Here is a 19,664-nt window from a genome sequence, read left to right as displayed (position 1 = left end):
CCAATGCACATTGGCATGCGATGATTGCATCCAGCTGCCGCTGATCGCAGCGTGAGTATAATTAGGCAGCAGGTGCAACGCATACTCAGGTTTTCGCTGAGGAGCCGAGCCGGTTGTACAGCAGACGTGGTGACGGGACATGACATCTCTGTTCCCTCCTTCAGGGAATGAGGGTTACATACGTAACCGAGACGTTCCCTTTCAGTTGGTCACTTTCGACGTCACGTCGGTGACTGGCGAATTGGGATCCCTACCAAAGCACCACGGATGCTGCACCCCTTCAGTGCCCTGTGTGAGCCTCCTGCGCCCCTTTTTGGTGTAGGCCGGGGCTCGCACCAGGAAGACCAATCTCTACGCTCTGAGGCTATACCGTGGACTTTACACATATGGGATCCACTTAAGTCACTACATATGGAACCCAGCCCTCTACCGGTTCTCACGAATTCATTGGGGATGGAGGAGCTCGACAGGGTCTACAGTGCGGACTCTCTGGAGCGGTTTTAGCAAGCCAACACTAGCTGGGGCCTCTCAGTGCTTCTAACCGAGGTGAGAATACAGGAGGATACCGGCTCAACATGAAGGTAATAGAATCTAACGAACGTGTTGAAGGTCGCCCAGCCCGCAGCCCTACAAATATCTGTCAGCGAGGCCCCATGGGCTAGCGCCCAGGAGGATGCAACACTTCTAGTAGAGTGAGCTCGCAACCTGAGCGAGCAGGGCACACCCTGTGCCTGATAGGTCAGTGTGATGGCATCCACTATCCAGTGGACTATCCTCTGCTTGGAGACGGCATTCCCCGACCATAACATACATACACATACACATAACAGACAAAGAGCTGATCTGAGGTCCTGAAGCTTTGTGTCCGGTCCACGTACCATCTCAAGGCTCGGATGGGACAGAGCAAAGCTAGGGCTGGGTCTGCTGCCTCCGGGGGCAGTGCTTGCAGGCTCACCACCTGATCCCTGAAGAGAATAGTAGGAACCTTGGGCACATAGCCGGGCCGTGGCCTCAGGATTACCTGGGAGTTATCTGGCCTAAACTCTAGGCACGGTTCATCGACAGAAAATGCGTGCAGGTCCCCTACCCTCTTGATGGAGGCCAATGCAAGCAGGAGCAGAGTTTTCATTAACAGAAACTTCAGCTCGACTGAGTGCAAAGGCTCAAATGGGCCCCGCTGTAGTGCTCTGAGCACTAGAGTCAGGTCCCAAGAGGGTATAGAGGGGGGCTGTGGAGGATTTAGCCTTCTCGCCCCCCTAAGGAACCTGATGACCAGGTCATGCTTCCCTACTGACTTCCCTTCCACGGGGTCTTTGGTTAACAGCAATCGCAGCATCACAAACTTTAAGGGTGGAGGGAGACAGCCTTCGCTCCAACCCTTGCTGCAAAAAGGACAGCACGACTCTGATCAGGCATATTCGGGGGTCTTCTCGGTGAGAAGAACACCACTCGAGGAACAGGTTCCACTTCAAGGCGTAAGCGTGTCTCATAGACGGTGCTTGCGCCGAAGTGTTGGTGTCTACTACCTCTTGGGGTATGTTACCTAGAACCTCTGTGTCCCGTCCAGGGACCAGACATGAAGTTTCCAGAGGTCTGGACGCGGGTGCCACAGGGTGCCCCATCTCTCAGTCAGTAGATCCTTCCTCAGAGGAATCTGCCAGGGAGGGGCTGTCACGAGGAGCATTAGTTCTGGGAACATGGTCCGATTGGGCCAGTAAGGCGCCACAAGCAGGACCTGCTCCTCGTCCTCCCTGGTCTTGCACAGCATCTGTGCGAGAAGGCTCATTGGGAGAAACGCTTCCTTCACAGGCCCGGCGGCCAGCTGTGTGCCAGTGCGTCCGTGCCAAGTGTTCCCTCAGTCAGGGAATAAAACAACTGGCAGTAAGAGGTCTCTGAGGAGGCAAACAGGTCTACCTGAGCGGCTCCGAAACGTCCCCAAATCAGCAGGACCGTCTGGGGATGGAGTCTCCATTCTCCGGGGAGCGCAGCTTGTGACAGCTCGTTGGCCATACAGTTGTGCAGACCCGGAATATGAACGGCACGAAGCGATCTCAGATGCTTCCGACTCCAAAGGAGGAGGTCGTTTCTGTGTCAACATCTTGAACGATAACCGGTGAAGGGCACGGTTCAAGACATGCAGGTCTAAGATCGGTCGTAACCCACCGCCTTTCTTGGGTACAATGAAGTAAGGGCTGTAAAACCCCGTCTTCATATCGGCTGGAGGGACCGGCTTTATCGCGTCCTTCGCCACTACGACTGCAATCTCTGCACGCAAGACATGAGCATCGGCTGCCTTCACTGATGTGAGGTGGATGCCCCTGAACACGCCGGGTGAACTGAATCGCATAGCCGGGTCTGATGGTCCACAGGAGCCAGCGAGACGGGCTGGGTAGCGCTAGCCAGGCACCCAGACACCGTACAAGCTGGACCAGCGGGACCACCGACGTACCCGCAGTGGGACAGCAAGGTGGAACGCAGGGACCCAGCTCAAGTGGCTCGTAGGCAGACCAAAGAGGGGTCTGAGTGTGCGGTGCAACGCTTACCTGGTTCCACGGTTGGGCAGTGGGTGTGTGAGTAGGGCCTTTGATGACTCTCTCGAACTGCCCGCTGCTGCGTGCTGGTGACAGAGGATGAATGTGGTTCGGTGTAGGTCATGTAGGCTAATGTCAACCAGACACAGCCAGAGGTGGCACTCCTGGACCACAAGTGTGGACATCGCACGACCCAGAGAACTCGCGGTGACCTTCGTTGCTCGGAGTGCAAGACCAGATGCGGTTCGGAGCTCTTTCAGAACTTCCGGATCGTGACCCCCATATACCTCCTAGCTGCACCACCGTTGGGAGTGGTGAGGGAGGAGGAGCTAGCAGGCCGGTTTCCGGCAGTGAAAGTTTCCGTCCGCGACCTGGTAAGCTCCTTATGCATGTCCGGGAAGAAAGGCACTGGGGCGGGGCACTGAGAACCAGGAAAAAGTATAGCCATCATTTCTGGATCCGATTCAGGCATTGCTACCGTTCCGGAGGGCGGCAGCGCAGCCGAATCTTCCTCTCCAGAAAGCTCAAGCTCACCGTTTGATGCAGCGATCGACATCCGATCGTTGGGAGGAGCGCTGAAGGATACTGCTGGTATGCTCCTTGAAGAGTGCCCAGCACGTTCCTTTGGCAGCTCAACTGGTTGCGGAGTGCAAGAGGAGCGATGGTCCCTAGTGGGTTGGTTTCCTGGAGGGTTTGCCATCACTGTAAAACTCAGACCGCCCGTGCTACTGCCTGAAGTAGCCCCTGCCTGACTGCCGCCAGGACGAGAACCAGATCGAGGCAGAGGCAACGGAGCTCCGCCCCTTTTGAGGTAACGGAGCCTGGTCCGCAACTCCGAGATGATCATCTTCCCGCAATGAGAACATGACTCATCCACGAATGCCACCCCAGCATGTTTAACACAGTGAGGCAGCAATCATGACCATCACCCAGCACCAGGTAATGACCACATCCAGAAACACACTGGTGATACGTCGTCTTTACAAAGACGCAATGTCAAGTCTGCCAGATGCAACGTCATCTTAAAAAGACACACCCATGAATGCTCTTTTAGGGAAAAAGCTCTTTTAGCATGCTGAAGCGCACAGGGGAGATGGCCGCCTGCAACACAAACAGGGGGTAGTGCAGCCTGATGTGTGCAACCCACTCGACACGGGAAACCACCACCGCTGTAGCGCCGTACCGCCAACACCAAGAGCTCCAAAGAGCGCGCTGAACTCGTTCAGTCTTCTTCTCTCAGTAGAGTAGTCAGGAGCAGAACGATGTGATCGCTCGGCTCAGAAGCGAAAAGCTGAGTATATGTTGCACCTGCTGCCTAATTATACTTGCGCTGCGATCAGTGGCAGCTTGATGCAATCATCGCATGCCAATGTGCATTGGCTCATTTAGTTACATTCGAAGTAGATTGGTCTCTCTAAGCGAGATCCCAATTCATTGGTCATACCGACGTGACGTCGAGAGTGACCGACTGAAAGGGAATGAGAATATATATATACACATGTATATGTGTATGTTTTTTTCATGTAAAGTTTACTTTATTTTATGCAACATTTTTATTGTTTGAGTTAACCATAATAAGAACCTGGTGATATGATGACTGAATCAGATGATAATGCAGTGATTTTTGGCCAGTTCTGATTTATTAAATTCTGCATTCTGGTTTCCTCTCCTCATCTCTCCTTTAGTCTTCACTAAAGCCTCCCAGATCACGGGACGGTCTGCTCCGCTTCACTTTAAAGAGCAGCTGCACTGTTCAATCAGAAATGAATAGAATATGAGGCTAAAGGTTAAATGTTTGGAGTCTTCCCATAATGCCGTCTGTTAGCAGCCTTTCATCTGCACTCAGACCAGTAGCTGGGAGCTGTTTTCATCCATCCGTCCGTTTATAGATTGATTTATTTATTTGGCTGTATATAATATTTGCAGAATGCAAACAGATTTCTTTGACATTGTGGTTCAAACGTGTGTGTGTGTTCTGTATTCGTAGGATTTGTCATCATCTGCTTGAATGTGTTTCTGTATTGGCAGTAAGAAGCCCTGTAAATACTTCGATCAGGGAAGAGGAACGTGTCCGTTTGGAGGAAAGTGCTTCTACATGCATGCGTATGCCGACGGGACACAAGCAGAACCCGACAAACCCCGCAAACAGATGAGCGCAGAGGGGAACATGCGGGTAACACACACACACTCAATATATAATAACCACTCTGCAACGTTCTGGGAACGCTATGTTATGGTTGCAAAAAAATAACCCTAAAACTAACCATTAGGGAATGTTCTCTATTTTTTGGGTTATTTAATAATAACCACCATGCAACGTTCTAGGAACATTATTTTATGGTTTAAAAAAAAAAAAATAATAATAATAATGTTCCCCTAATGTTAGTATTTGGTTCCCAAAAAATCGGGACCAAACGGGAACCAAAAACTAACGTTATGGGAATGTTCTGTGTTTGCTGGGTACTGCCTTTGCTTTTATTATTATCATTATTATTATTTGTTTGGCTTACTAAAACACCAGTGTGAGTGTAATTTAGACTGAGAAAGTATATCACAAATAAAGTCTCCTTTAAACTTTAGCTACAAGTCAATTCACTGACTTTTTTCTGACTCGTTTTCTTAGTTAAGAACATGGGTTGGAGCTCTTCATTTTGAACTCTCCAAGTGCATTAGATAGAATACTTTAACTTTAAAATGTACACAATTTAAATTTTTTTCCAATTCTTCATTTAATATCACAATGAATATCGTATCGTGGACTACATACCGTGATATTATGGTACGGTGATATGGATGTGGTTACATGCCTAGCTCTGTAGGAATGCTAGCTCTGCTCAGAGAAGCTGGAGACTGTGTTCCCTCACGCTGCTCTCTGTGTGTCTCTGGTGTGTGTTGCTCAGTTCCTGAGCTCGGTGCGTCTGTGGGACTTCATCGAGGAGCGCGAGCACCGTGGGACGCCGGCGGACGAGGACGAGGTCAGTGAGCTGGGAGAGCTCTTCATGCAGCTGTCTGGAGCCGGAGAGACGAGTGGCTCGTCTGCGGCACGCTGATCCACCTCCAACATCTGGCCAATACATGTGTTTGTGCGTCCCAGACTCTATTAAAGCACCTGTAAGGTCTCTGTGGGCTGCTGGGCCCTCCTGACCTGCATTGGGATTTTGCCAGATTCTTTAACGTCGTGCCCAAAGACGAATGTATGATGGGAACTGAAATCTCTCTGGCACATTTTCAAATGCACTCCAGTAGTGTATGAAGTGTATTACAGAAATACTGTCAAGTGGGAAAAAATGAAATAAATAGTAATCGTTGCACTTAGTTCAGATAACACATATTCATAACTTTATAAAGTTTGGGCATCATGCAATATGGCTGTGGTTAAAACAGTAAGCATTGATTTTGTCGCCAGTGAATGGACTTATCGGTATTTTAGGAGCATTTGGAGACTAGTTACTTCAGTTTGGACTCAACTGATATCATAGTACTGAATTCACTCATCTGGTTTACTCTTGAATCTGATTATGGGTTATTATATTGTGTTTTCTGAGTTGTATTGTTGAGTGACACTGGAGCGAGTGTAATAAACTGATTAGTGACCGAGTGGCCTGTGTGATTTTGAAACGATCGCTTGATTAGAGTCTCAGGAATCCCTCGAATACATTGAGCCTTTATTCAGTTCTCTCAAACCCTGCTAATAACACACGACTAATAATGAGCTCTGAAAGGCACTAATGTGCTGCACAACAGAGCTACAACTCTTTAAAGAGTTGCGTTGCTGAGTTTATTAATATATAGTCAACTCTAGAATTTGTGTAAAAACAGACTGAATGAGATGATTTACTTGGGTGCCACTATTTCAAAGAACGTTACATTTAAAAAAAAGTCTTTTAAGCATTCAGCTATGTTAGCAATGCATATTTTTAGTACACGTAATTGACTTTCAAGCTATGTCCAAACCACGATGTTGAATTATTTCAGTCCAGACCACTGACAGCAGAATCACACTTTTAATGGGAGCAGTACAGACATTCCACATATTACAAACTACTGTTTATGCAATGTTCATTTTAATTAAACAGTTTCTCTAACATGAACCCATTAGTTATACCACATTCAGGATAAGAGCCATTTGCAATTGCTTTTTAAAATCTTTAATAGAGTAAAGTGTGGACAAGCCTATACTGTATGTGGTTAATTGCAGTTTTGGCCCTACAGTACTGATCTGTTGTGTAAAAAATGCCTCTGTCAGGTCGTCATATTTAAGCTATATCAGATACTCAATATTTAATTCAAGCAATATCACACTAGAATGAGCACTAAATACCAGCATTAATTCAGACCAACATCAGATTTTTCTTAAAAGAATAGAAAGCAATGGTTTATGGATTTGTATTTTAGACTGAAGCAATGGTTTGAAGTTAAAAACATCTTAATGCTGGATTAGTTTCAGCTTTTGTCTTCTCCAGATGTTAACTGATGAACTGGAGTGCTGTGGATTATTGTGATGTTTTTATCAGCTGTTTGGACTCTCATTCTGACGGCACCCATTCACTGCAGAGCATCCATTGCTGAGACACTGATGCAGTGACACATTTCTACAAACCTGATGAAGAAACAAACTCATCCTGATCTCAGATGAACTGAGAGTGAGTGCATGTTCACCAAATTGTCATTTTTGGGTGAACTATCTCTCTAATCATTAATCATATTGTATAATATTGCTGCTGCTGCTGTTGCTTTAAAAAAGTTAAAACGTCAAGCACAAATCATCTTAAAAACCGAGCTTGTGTGGTGTATTTAACTTAATTTTATTAAAATACATTGAACATACAATCTGTCAAGTTTACAAGTTACTCTTCCATGACAAGCACTAAAAGCTGGAAAAAATACGAATCCCTAATAAGTCTCATAATAAAGTGAATACCCGCTCTTCTTTCCTGGATTCCTGTAACACACACACAGTCAAAGAGACAGCTAGCCACACGCCGGTGAAGAGCTAGGAGGCGTTTCGAGCGACTCCACGGCTGTCCGTGGCACTTAGGGAATAATCACCGGAGCCTCTGCTTGCAGGCACATGATTGTGAGGAGGATGAGAAACACACAGAGAAGCACAGCGCTTCACTTGAAGACAGCTGAGAGCGGCAGTGTGCAGACGCTGATGTCCTCGGTGTGCGAGGCTCTGTGGAGCGACGGCTCGGACGCGCTGCGGTTGATCTTGGGCAGCGAGTGCTGGAGCAGCTCGATTGAGGACAGGATCTGTGAGAGACACAGCCTCAGTATACAGCACTGCACACAAACACACACATCTGCTGTGCATCCGAGCTAACAGTCGTTAACACACAGCTACCGCTCCTTTAAAAGCTCACAATAAACCTACACTTTACAGGAGGACAAGTTATTAGAGGTGCACTGAAACATGGTGCAGGACTGACACACGTGTGTGACCCTGGAGCACAAAACCAGTCTTACGGGTCCATTTTCTGACTTTAAAGTTGTCCAAATGAAGTTTTTAGCAATGCATATTACTAATCAAACATTAAGTTTTGATATATTTACGGTAGGACATTTACAAAATATCTTCATGGAACATGATCTTTACTTAATATCCTAATGATTTTTGGCATAAAAGAGAAATCAATAATTTTGACCCATACAATGTATTGTTGGCTATTGCTACAAATATACCCCAGCGACTTAACACTGCTTTTGTGCTGCAGGGACACAAATGTAGAAAACCGCAGCAAATGACAAAGAAATGGAATTAAATTAAATTAAACGTGACGTTTCGAAGCAGAAAGACTGAAATAGTATTTCATTGTAAATCATACTCTAATAATCTTGCAACTTCAAAAAACAAAAACATGTTTTACAGTGTAGACCCAATGTTGGGTCAAACTCACAATAAAAAACAAAACAATGAAGCCTATTTTAGGACATTAAGTTTTTTTGCATTGTGACACTACAGTTAAGACATTTAATTCTCTATACTGATATGTGCAAAAAAAATATTATTTACATTTAAGATATCAGATCAACTGATATTACCATATCATACTGATACGAATTAATTCATTTCGTTCAGATAACTGCCATGCAGAACAATTCTTAATTTATTTCTGCTTTTTGACACATTAATAACTAATTGAGCATTAGACTACAACAATAAACACAAAGTGCATTATTATTATCAACAAAATATTCATAGTTATTACTACCATAGGCCATTATATTCGAGCCGTTTTGTGATCCAAATGATTGCGGTTGTATTTTATTTATCAGTTTTGGGCACATACTACAAAACTGTCTACAAATTTACTGCATTTGCATTTGAAATATTTTTTAAGAATACAAACACTTCATTATACATTTATAGACACAAAATGGTAAAGCATAGTAACACCCTAGCAACCACCGCGAGTACCCTAGCAACCGCATAGCATATGCATCCAGTGTAAAGTGCTTGTGCTAGAGTAAAGCCGGTGATCACGGACCTGTGGAAACAGCGGCCGGTCGTCTCTGGACTTCTGCATGCAGTCGGCCACCAGTCTCTTCATGGCTTTGGGACAGCTCTTGTAGAGTTTACTGAGGTCAGGGGTCAGATAGCCTCTCCCCACCATGAAGATGATCTGCATGCAGCGCGACAGGGAACAGCTGACTTTACTCAGAACTACAACAGGAACACTCTGTGAACGCTTGTCTGTGCAGAAGTCAGTGTTGTGGGAGGCTGTACATGATACGGCTCTTGAGAACGCAACAGCACACCTCTCCTGAACAACAAAGCAGCGAGTGTGCCTTCAGACGGACCTCCTGATCACTGCCAGACACATTTCAGAGTCCCGCTGCTGTGAACACGGAGCTAAACACACTCTCTCATGCCTAGCCTTAACTAAAGAGTGAAGAGAGAGCCTCAAAACTGAAAGATAAAAAACATAAAATTATCAAGTCCATTCCATTAGGATCTACTTCACTATTTGAGGAAGAATGCTTCACATGAACTTGATCATCATGTCACAAAATCTTAACATTCTTCCTGACAATCTTAGCAACTCCTATTTCTAATTATATTGTTGAAAAGAAATCTTAAAATATCGTTCAAAGTCAAATACGTAATATGTTATGCATGTAAACAGGTGTAATGTCCATGATCATGTGCAGATCCGAGTAGATTACTTACAAACTGTAATCCGTTACGGATTCCAAATTACATGAATAAAATTGTAGTTAGTAACGTAATCCATTACACATTTTTGGTAATAAATTCAGACTACTTTTTGATTACTTTTAACCTAACTCATTTATCACATTGATTTAAATAATCTCGTAGCATATTGATATAATAATACAAAAATAAAGAAAATATATTCCATTTGTTGTTATTAATAACATGAAGTGCATTAAACATTACATCAAGGGTTTCCAAACTGAGGTTTGTGATTTTAATTGAATTAATAATAATTATTGCTATTGTACGAATAATATGTCATCAATAAAAGTAAGTGTAATCTGATTGAAATGTAATATAATCTCATTACAACTACTTCACTTTTGGAATCTGATTACATAATCCAGATGAACTCTTTCCCGGCCAAACACAGAACGTTCCGTGTTCTCGCTGTTGTACGCTAGGGGGCGCTGTTACGCATCTCCTGAATGAGTCTAGAATCACTCGATCAAAAACACAGGAGATGAAGACGCAGAAACGATGCGTATGAAAAACAATGCGATCATCAACACTAACCGCATATAAATGAAAACTGCCTAATGTTCCCGAGTGAAATGTGGATCCAGAAAGTGTGCAAGCTTTGGGAGCGCTGAAGGAAGCCATCTACTGCAGCTTTGGTTTGATAATATTACTGAATATGATCCAGATGTAGTATTTGATACAAATACGATTTTCTCAGCTGTTCATTTTTTATTGAAACCTACCTACATTCAAGCGTTGATAAACCAAAAAAAAAGACAATGCTTGAAGCTAGAATAAAACAGATTTTTTTGTTTGAAAGTAGAGGGTCTGATCTTTATTTGATGTATTGCATGTTCAGATATTCATACAACAAAATATTCTGGGGGCCGTGAAATTTGAGTGAAAATCAGCAGAAACGCTGGCGGTGGCTGGCAGGGAAAGAGTTAAATGCTACACACAAAGCACTGCTCATGTGATATCTATAGACTGTACCTGATCTCTATTTCCAATCCCAGAGTAAGGCAGTTCTCCCGTCATCAGCTCGTACAGGACGATCCCGTACGAGTACACATCCGACTGAAAACTGTGCGGATTACTGTCCTGCATCCGGATGACCTCAGGAGCCTAAACACAAAACATCAGCGAGAGTTTCATAAAGTGTTACACAAAACACCATTTCTTAAAATGTACTCAGTTCATCCGAGATCAGGATGAGTTTGTTTCTTCATCAGGTTTGTAGAAATGTAGCATTGCATCAGTGTCTCAGCAATGGATGCTCTGCAGTGAATGGGTGCCGTCAGAATGAGAGTCCAAACAGCTGATAAAAACATCACAATAATCCACAAGTAATCCACAGCACTCCAGTCCATCAATTAACATCTGGAGAAGACAAAAGCTGAAACTAATCCAGCATTAAGACGCTTTTAACTCAAATACAAATCCATAATCCATAATAATGCTTCCTCCAGTAAAAAAGTGTTCTGGTCTGAATCAGGAGAGAAATCTGCACAGATCAAGCACCAGGATGGACTTTTTCACTGGAGGAAGTGTTATTATGGATCGTGGACTCGTATTTTGGTTATACTTGGTTTTTATCAGCTGTTTGGACTCTCATTCTGACGGCACCCATTCACTGCAGAGCATCCATTGCTGAGACACTGATGCAGTGCTACATTTCTACAAACCTGATGAAGAAACAAACTCATCCTGATCTCGAATGGCCTGAGAGCGAGCACATTTCCAGCTGATGTTCGTTTCTGGCTGAACTCTTGCTCTAACGCACCATCCACAGAACAGAGCCGGACGGCTGCTCCACTCGATGAGAGCCACTCCACCGCGCTTTCACTGTGGCCAGACCAAAATCACCGATCTTCACCGTCAACCCTTCACGCAGGAAGATATCTGAGCTTCCGTTAAGGGAATTCATGACAGCTTCAGCACTGTTTTCACACGAGCACAAAAACAACAAGCTTCACAAATAACCCGTCTCTACAGAGGCACCTGCGGCAGCGATGCTTCACCTCTTCAATCAGTGCCGTGCAGAAACAACTCAAAGATACTGTTTGACTTCATGTCTCGATGGATGATGTTCTTTGCATGAAGGTAACTAGAAGACAAAAGACATGAAGAGTTATTAGAAATCATTCATGTCGTTATCATCATGCTGATAGAGAAAACCGGCAGGCGTTAACTGACAAAACCACCTCTGAGTTTACATATCAACACCCCCCATGCTGTACTATATTAAAAGCTGGTCCCATTTCTATAAATAGCTGATGGTATCAAGCTCTCAAAATGCAAATCTGTTGAACACTGACAGAACGCTGTGCTCTGCAGTCTACCACAGGCCCAGAAACACTCGAGAGAAACTCAATCATGAAGCATGAGAGTATCGATGCCACCAATAATCAATACACCACTGTTAACTGTTTGGGGTCCGTAAGATTGTTTCATGTTTTGAAAGAAGTCTCCTCTGCTCACAGAGGCTGCATTTATTTGATTAAAAATACATCTTTTCTATGTGACCCTATGATAAACTGTAATTTATTACTGATCAAAGTTGAATTTTACTCCAGTCTTCGCACGATCCTTCAGTTCAAAAGATTATATACTGTATATATATTCACCCTCAGATTCCAGATTTTCAAATAGTTGCATCTCAGCCAAATATTGTCCTATCCTAACAAACCATACATCAATGGAAAGATTATTTATTCAGCTTTTAGATGATGCATAAACCTCAATTTCACAAAATTTACCCTTATGACTGGTTTTGTGCTCCAGGGTCGGACGGACAGATAGTAAAAATAAAATATTATTTATTTGGAAAAAGTCTCTATCTAAATTTAATTAGTCCTTTGCTGGATATTATTAATTTATTTCCTTAAAAAAAAAAAAAAACATCTTTTTGAGCCCAAACTTCTGAATGGTAGTGTATATTGTCATTGCAATACATGGTTTTAGCTGGGCTGCGTTTTCATTTACTCCGTGCTGTTTTGTTCGTGGGTTTCGAGGATGATGACAGACGACTTGTCTTTGTCGCCGTCTAAGTTCACGATCTGCTATCAATTCAATATTTACACCAAATACTGCTAATTCAGTCGATGCACAGCCTTTAACAGTCACAGCTGAGGTAAGGAAGTCGATGCACCTGTTAATTCTCCTGTCCCGAGCATACGAGAGCATCTGGCTGGTTTCATGTTATAATCTGCATTCAGCAAATAACAGCGTTTAGGGCTGCAGAAGGCAGGTTTAGATCAGGGGCAGACACCTGGCTCAGCTGGTTTAGTGTGTTTGTCTGTAAACACTCACTCCATGCCCTGCGCCGTCTGTCTGGCGATGTCCATCAGCTGGAGCATCTGGAAGCTGGTCTCCTGCACGTGCAGATGTTTGTAGAGGCTGCTTCCTTCACACCACTGCGTCACAATGGCCAAGTTTGCCCTGGTCATGTATCCCATAAACAGAACGATATTGACGTGCCTGGTCTTCCTGTAACAGCGACAGAGTTGGGCAGTGTTTAACACACTCTAGCACTGGAGAACAATGGTGTTTCTCGTAAACTCTTCACTATAAGCCATTTCCATCTTCTCTTTCTGGTTTACCTGAGAACAGCCACTTCATTACGAAAGGCCTGTAGCTGCTCTGGTGTGGGATTCCTGACCTTTAAAATCTTCACAGCAACATCGCCTGAAAATGCAGAGAAACTTTCAATAAAACCGCTTAAACCCACTAAATCAGGAGGATTGTCTACTCTGATTCACATTCTAAGTGGATCCCTATTAACAACATAACAATATTTCAGATTATTATTACTACAGAGACCCGCACATAACATGCAAAATAATAACAGTCCTCAAGGCCGTGAGTTAAGAATTCATTCCTACTATTTATTAATTAGCTTCCTCGTTTTAGGTCAACTGTGGCCACAAATTAACTAAATTAAAATAAAGTAGTATAATGTGGCCATGACTTGACTAAAACAAGGGAACTAATTAAGTCATGGGAACTAATTCTTAATTCGTGGCCGTGATATCATTTTATTTTTCCCCCTGCATGCCATGCATATATCAATATATAGTGATTTTATTTAATTTTGCTTGAAATACACCGCACAACTATTTTAAATATGACATCCATGTTTATTTATTAATAATTCAGTGACCTCCAGTGGTACAGCTAGTATTTCCAGCAGCTAATAATGGTTTTAAGTCAGATATTTCTATCTTTTGCTGTAGTGTGTCAGTAGGAAATATCAGTTTATATTTGCAAACATTCATTTGGCCATTAATTGTAACCATTAAAACCATTTTTAGCTGCTGAAAACACTAGTGTTTTAATCATTTTGGCCAACACAGAACTTGGTAACAAAGATTAGATTATTCATTACAAAACAGCTTCATAGAGTTAAATACACTCATTTTCACTCGTTGGATGGAAACGGTGCTTATTCGCAAATGTTTCATGCGGTGTTTCATGTTAGATTCGCATCTCTGGATGGAAACCCAATGGCTAGTGAGAGCACACATCAGCTGCATGCTATTCATCATAATATCACGATGAGAGAGAACTCTTACCGTGCCACTTCCCTTTGTAAACCGTGCCAAAAGACCCGGAGCCGATCCTGGAGAGCAGAAGCACCTCCGTGGCCTCGATCTCCCAGTAATAGCTGGAATCTCTCTTCTCTCTGGGACGCTAGAGACCAGAAACAGCAGACAGACGGGTCGTGTAATGTTTGGATCTCAGTATAGTGAAATCCTGCTGATCTAGAACCGCAAGAGACTACTCTGATGATGATCTATTCCTGTGTTTTGATTTGGCTTCTGGTTTTTCACGTGGCACTTACGAGGCGTTTCTCCTGAGTGTTGTTCGAAGGTGCTTTCTCCCTGTGCGCCGGAGCCGGGGTTCTGGAGCAGTCCGTCGGGCTCCCTGCGGAGGAGTGGGATGGGATGCATGAGAAGAACACACTTCTGCCTTAGCTTTGCTAGGAAATCTGAGGAAGAAGTCTGAAAAACCCCTCACCTGACTCGTCTCGCCCCAAGGCTTCCTATGAAAACAGAGGGAAGCACTATTTTAGCATATGGAAGTTTTGAGAGAAGCTGATGTTAGGAGCGAGCGAGCCCGCGGCGGTCACCTGAAATGCAGCAGTCTCGTGGAGCGTGCTCACCATGTGCACGTTAGGAGTGGATGTGGACAGCACTTTACGACTGAGAGACACGCCAGCGCACGGCATGGGGCTGATGTAGCTTAAAGCGTTTGGCGTGGAGTATCTGTGATAGGAACTGAGAAGGGTCTGTGCGTCAGTAGGAGTTCAGACCCAGATCTGTCTGAGCATCGTCTTTATAAAATAACACTCTGCTGCAGGGGTGATGTACAGTCAATTATAAAGCGGAGAGTTCCGGTGCTTGATTCTGATTGGCTGAGCCGCCGCGTTCAAAGCTGTTGTAAATGACTCTACAAAGTAACATACACCTTTGTTTACGTTTGTCTGTTGCTCGGCAACCACTGTTGCAACCACAGCTGTTTCTGAGGAGCTACATTGTTTGGTGGAAGAATACTGTTTTTATTAATATCATTACACTTTATTTACTCTGTTTTATTTTGTGAAACCTTACTACGTATATGGAATAACCGTTTTATAAAAGCAATAACCCCGTGAAGCCGTGGTTTACAGTGAATTTATTACTCCGCTTCACGTTGTACCTAACAACGCCCCTTAGCCGTTATAAATTCACTGTAAACCACAGCTTCACGGGGGTTATTGCTTTAACCAAACATTATTCAGACACCAAATCATTTTAACTATAGTTCATTTCTGTAAGTGAGGATAGCTAAATAAAGTAAACTGTGACCTATTATACCCCAAAACAGTGGGCTACCAGTAAAATTTGGGACTAAAATTATTTACTTTGAGCTGAACATGTTTTAAGTGCTTTTCTTTAATTGCTAATGCGAGCTTTTTCCACCACAGACTGAACAAAATCAAGCATCGCTTGGTAATTGGTTGAGCTAAATTGGTTTTATCTAATCGTGTGCTTAAATTTAACAGCTGACAGTCTAATTAATTACATAGCTTTCTATCAAAGTTATCTGACATTATCAAGATGAATTTGTTCTGACACAGTTTAACTATGAGTTCTTGTCATATTTTATTACCATTTTCTAAACTATAGCAAATAAACTGTGATAATGTGAGAAATGTCGAAGGTGTCTGAATTAATTTAGGTTTGACTGTATTTTTGTAGGCCAAAACCTACAGTTGCATTTTAGCTCTTCCGGTTACATCGTCCTGAAGTCAATGGGTTTTTGAATTGGTTTTTGGTTTAAAGAACAAAACAAAATGAGCATCCTAAACTTGTGTTGGTTCCAGAGCTTATTTTCTGCAAAAGTCCTATTGGGTTTTTGGCAAAGGAACCAGTGTGAGGCTAACATAAAGCTGGCCGACACAAACACACCATCTCAGCAGCGCTCTGTAAAACATTATTTCCAGCAAACGATCACCTGAAACGCTTTAATACAAGGAACTACAAACATAACCCCTAAATACAAGGAAGAAACAGAACGAGGTGGAGTCTTTGGTTTTCAGAGGACTTGTCAAGTGAGTTCAGTGCATGTGAGGTAAACACAGAGACAGGCTATATTTACCTGAAGGAGAATTTAGAGTTGTGCATGCGCCGGGATGAGAGAGGAGGCAGCGACGGAGTCCCGTTCTCTCCAGGAGTGGGGAACAGCCTGGAAAACAGACCGCCATACAAGGACCTTAAAGACTGCGTGATACAGCAAACTCTCTCCCGACTACACAACATCTCATATGTGACCCTGGAGCACAAAACCAGTCTTAAGGGTCAATTTTGTGAAATTGAGATGTATGCATCATCTGAAAGCTGAATAAATAATATTTCCATTGATGTATGGTTTGTTAGGATAGGACAATATTTGAAAATCTGGAATCTGAGGGAGCTAAAAAATCTAAATATTGAGAAAATCATCTTTAAAGTTGTTCAAATGAAGTTCTTAGCAATGCATATTACTAATCAAAAATTAAGTTTTGATATATTTACGGTAGGAAATTTACAAAATATCTTCATGGAACATGATCTTTACTTAATATCCTAATGATTTTTGGCATAAAAGAAAAATGGATAATTTTGACCCATACAATGTATTGTTGGCTATTGCTACAAATATACCCCAGCGACTTATGCTTTTGTGCTGCAGGGTCACAATTGAGATGGACTAACAAGGGCGTTTCATTGGTATATAATCTTAGAAAACATTACGTTTGTATATTTTTTGTGATGAATTCCCATAGCACGAGCAGCAGAAGAATGCACCTTTGTGCCGGGACTCACCTGATTTTCACTGATAGACATCTACAAAGCTCAGTGTGAGGGCCTCTATGCAAACTCTTTCTGTGCATCAAGAGACTTCTCTTGAACTACATCTACATGTCTATCTTTTCAACGGAGGGGGAAAAATCCTGTTCGATATGAAAATGCGATGAAACTCATATCACACCGAGTCAGCAATTTAAGCATGGCTCCTATGCCTTTTCCAGGCCCAGAAATCAATGTTTCGCATTAAAGTCCTGATATTTGTGCGCCAGCGGCCCTGTGTAGACGACAGCTTGCTCGTTCTTGAGCGTGATTAGGTTGATAAACACTCACAGGAGCTGGCGGATGTTGCTCCAGTCCACACACATCGTGGGCACTTTGGTGCTGCAGTGCTCGTGAAACTTGTAGCCGCACGTCTGACATCTGAAGCCGTGCAAAAGAAACTTCTGACAGATGTCACAAAAAGCCAACTTCAAGAACGTTTTCCGTACCTGTGAAGGGGACGGTGGTTAGAGAAGTAGTGAAGACAGCCGGAGCTCAGTTTGAACACATTATGGGAACTCACAAAATTGTGCGTAGTCAGGGGTACGTGATCTAAGACTTCCACCAGCAGCTCCTCTCCGACCAGCGAGCTAGAGTCAGTGCTCCAATCCATACGCAGCTTCTTACTGAACACAAAGAATAGTGCGTTTTCATGAAATGAGCATTGAACTATCAGGGCCGAGATTCAACCAACTGGCGCTGGATTATTACAGCTGTTAAACACAAAATAACCATTTTCATAAGTATTCACGCCCCTGTGAGTCGTATATGGGTCAAAGACGAAAAAGGGTTTAAGCATAAAAACAATAAGTGTAATACTGCTTTAAATTGTTGTTGTTATACAGAGTCAACAGGGACTTTTTCTGTTCATCAGTGGTAAAAATATCAAATTAATTTGGCTTCAATACAAGTTTTGTTGGCACTGCATGTTGATAGCTGTGTGCAAACAGCGAAGCAAAGGCGATAAACATCGCTGTCAATTATATCACAGTTAGTGTTCAGACTGCAAGATCACAACACGCTTTTCTTCTTCTTCTTTGTTTTCTCATATGCCACGACTTACAATGAATGTTCTCGATGGAGCTTGAAAACCGCACAGCATTCTGGCTGAAGCCCTCGGACCTTCAGGGCTTTGATGAGGCAGTTGCGCAGCGTCATACCCGCTCGCACATTCACCTAGCAACACACAATTTCAATATCTCATCACTTAAAATGAGAATAAAGGCATGGACAAGCATGTTAAGGTTGTGTAGATGAGGACACGATTATAAAAGGAATATTTCAGGCTGCATCTTTAGCGTAATATCAACTAGCAAGGTTTTCAAACATCAAAACAATTAAGTGTAATACAGCTTTGACTTGTTGTTATTAGAAAGTGCGAAAGCGTACCGTTTAATTAAATAGTTTATTCTGTGCAAAAAATAAATATCATACTTTTTTACCATGATTTACAGAAAACAGCCACTAAAATGTCATTCAGCGTAACAATCTTGTCAGGCATATTTACCACAACAATCAGTTTATGACTTATTAAAAGACTAATTTTACCCCAAACACTACTTGCATGTAATTTTACATTTCTAAACTTTGTTGCCACGATCCCATTTTGGCCATTTGTCAGCAAGAATTTTTAACTTTAACTTAAAATGCAATAAAATTTAGTATGCTCACTTATTCTTTTATATATTTTAATATGTACAGGTCAGAGTATGCATGTTGTTTCAGTTTTTATATAAATAAGTGTTACACTGAATGACAATGGTACATTATTTCACCCACATTTTGACATTTTATTCTCCCAAAACGTATTTGAAACCTTAAAAGTAGACACTTTAGTATGCTTTCTGTGCATATAAAATTACTTTTGATGCATTGCAGACATTTAAATGTCTTTGACCCTTGTATAAAGCAACTGCTTACAAAGGTGCAGCAGGATAATATCACGCTCATCATATTGTGTCAAGCATTCACTGAAAGTGTTTGATTATGTTCTTGTTACCACAGTCCGCTGTTTGTTGGGCAGGTAGACGCGGATCGTGCTGCTAGTTTTCGAGTCTGGGATTCTGCCGTCGGACAATCTCCGGTACGGGAAGTTCTTGAGAATGGTGGGAGACATGCAGGAATCTTCAAACACAGAGTCTTTGCACCCAAACCCATGACTGATGTTTTTCCAGGACCCTTGAAGATGCTCCATCACGGCGGGCAGCAGACTTCTGCAATCTAGCATGAGAACAGAACAAATACAAATGACCCGACCCACCTCACAAACACACAAAACAATGGCCCTTAACACAGACATGAGAATTTCACTCTCAGTCCATCAGTTAACATCTGGAGAAGACAAAAGCTGAAACTAATCCAGCATTAAGATGCTTTTAACTCAAATACCATAGAGTCCATAATTAGTAACTAACAACTAATTGATTAGTTTCAGCTTTTGTCTTCTCCAGATGTTAACTGATGGACTGGAGTGCTGTGGATTACTGGTGGATTATTGTGATGTTTTTATCAGCTGTTTGGACTCTCATTCTGACGGCACCCATTCACTGCAGAGCATCCATTGCTGAGACACTGATGCAA

The 19,664-nt window shown here is 42.8% G+C and overlaps 2 protein-coding genes across 5 annotated transcripts in view; one reads left to right on the top strand and one right to left on the bottom strand.

Moving 5' to 3' along the window:
• The window catches only part of LOC107742032 (probable E3 ubiquitin-protein ligase makorin-2), an 11,031-nt gene extending 4,908 nt beyond the window's left edge, over positions 1 to 6,123 (top strand). The window contains exons 7-8 of the mRNA XM_016554883.1: positions 4,560 to 4,704; positions 5,432 to 6,123. Coding sequence (XP_016410369.1) covers positions 4,560 to 4,704; positions 5,432 to 5,581 — 295 coding nt within the window. The 3' untranslated portion in view covers positions 5,582 to 6,123. The remainder of the gene's footprint in view (positions 1 to 4,559; positions 4,705 to 5,431) is intronic.
• A 1,000-nt stretch (positions 6,124 to 7,123) lies between these two features.
• Positions 7,124 to 19,664, bottom strand: part of LOC107742031 (RAF proto-oncogene serine/threonine-protein kinase-like) — a 19,509-nt gene continuing 6,968 nt past the window's right edge. Inside the window, exons 2-17 of one of the 4 annotated variants that reach the window (XM_016554880.1) lie at positions 19,084 to 19,304; positions 18,148 to 18,260; positions 17,608 to 17,710; positions 17,376 to 17,533; positions 16,354 to 16,440; positions 14,843 to 14,990; positions 14,731 to 14,755; positions 14,555 to 14,637; positions 14,286 to 14,403; positions 13,314 to 13,398; positions 13,024 to 13,200; positions 11,772 to 11,818; positions 11,495 to 11,613; positions 10,705 to 10,836; positions 9,020 to 9,154; positions 7,124 to 7,784 (exon numbers count right to left, since the gene is read on the bottom strand). In XM_016554880.1, coding sequence (XP_016410366.1) covers positions 7,647 to 7,784; positions 9,020 to 9,154; positions 10,705 to 10,836; positions 11,495 to 11,613; positions 11,772 to 11,818; positions 13,024 to 13,200; positions 13,314 to 13,398; positions 14,286 to 14,403; positions 14,555 to 14,637; positions 14,731 to 14,755; positions 14,843 to 14,990; positions 16,354 to 16,440; positions 17,376 to 17,533; positions 17,608 to 17,710; positions 18,148 to 18,260; positions 19,084 to 19,278 — 1,863 coding nt within the window. In that variant the 5' untranslated portion in view covers positions 19,279 to 19,304 and the 3' untranslated portion in view covers positions 7,124 to 7,646. Of the gene's footprint in view, positions 7,785 to 9,019; positions 9,155 to 10,704; positions 10,837 to 11,494; positions 11,614 to 11,771; positions 11,819 to 13,023; positions 13,201 to 13,313; positions 13,399 to 14,285; positions 14,404 to 14,554; positions 14,638 to 14,730; positions 14,756 to 14,842; positions 14,991 to 16,353; positions 16,441 to 17,375; positions 17,534 to 17,607; positions 17,711 to 18,147; positions 18,261 to 19,083; positions 19,307 to 19,664 lie in introns of all 4 variants that reach the window. The other 3 variants (XM_016554882.1, XM_016554881.1, XM_016554879.1) reach the window with 3 other exon arrangements.

This window comes from Sinocyclocheilus rhinocerous, unplaced genomic scaffold, assembly GCF_001515625.1.
Source record: "Sinocyclocheilus rhinocerous isolate Xijiao unplaced genomic scaffold, SAMN03320098_v1.1 scaffold2090, whole genome shotgun sequence".
Lineage (NCBI taxonomy): Eukaryota > Metazoa > Chordata > Actinopteri > Cypriniformes > Cyprinidae > Sinocyclocheilus > Sinocyclocheilus rhinocerous.
The sequence above is the reverse complement of the archived record's forward strand: the minus strand, read 5'-3'. Positions and strand labels throughout refer to the sequence as shown.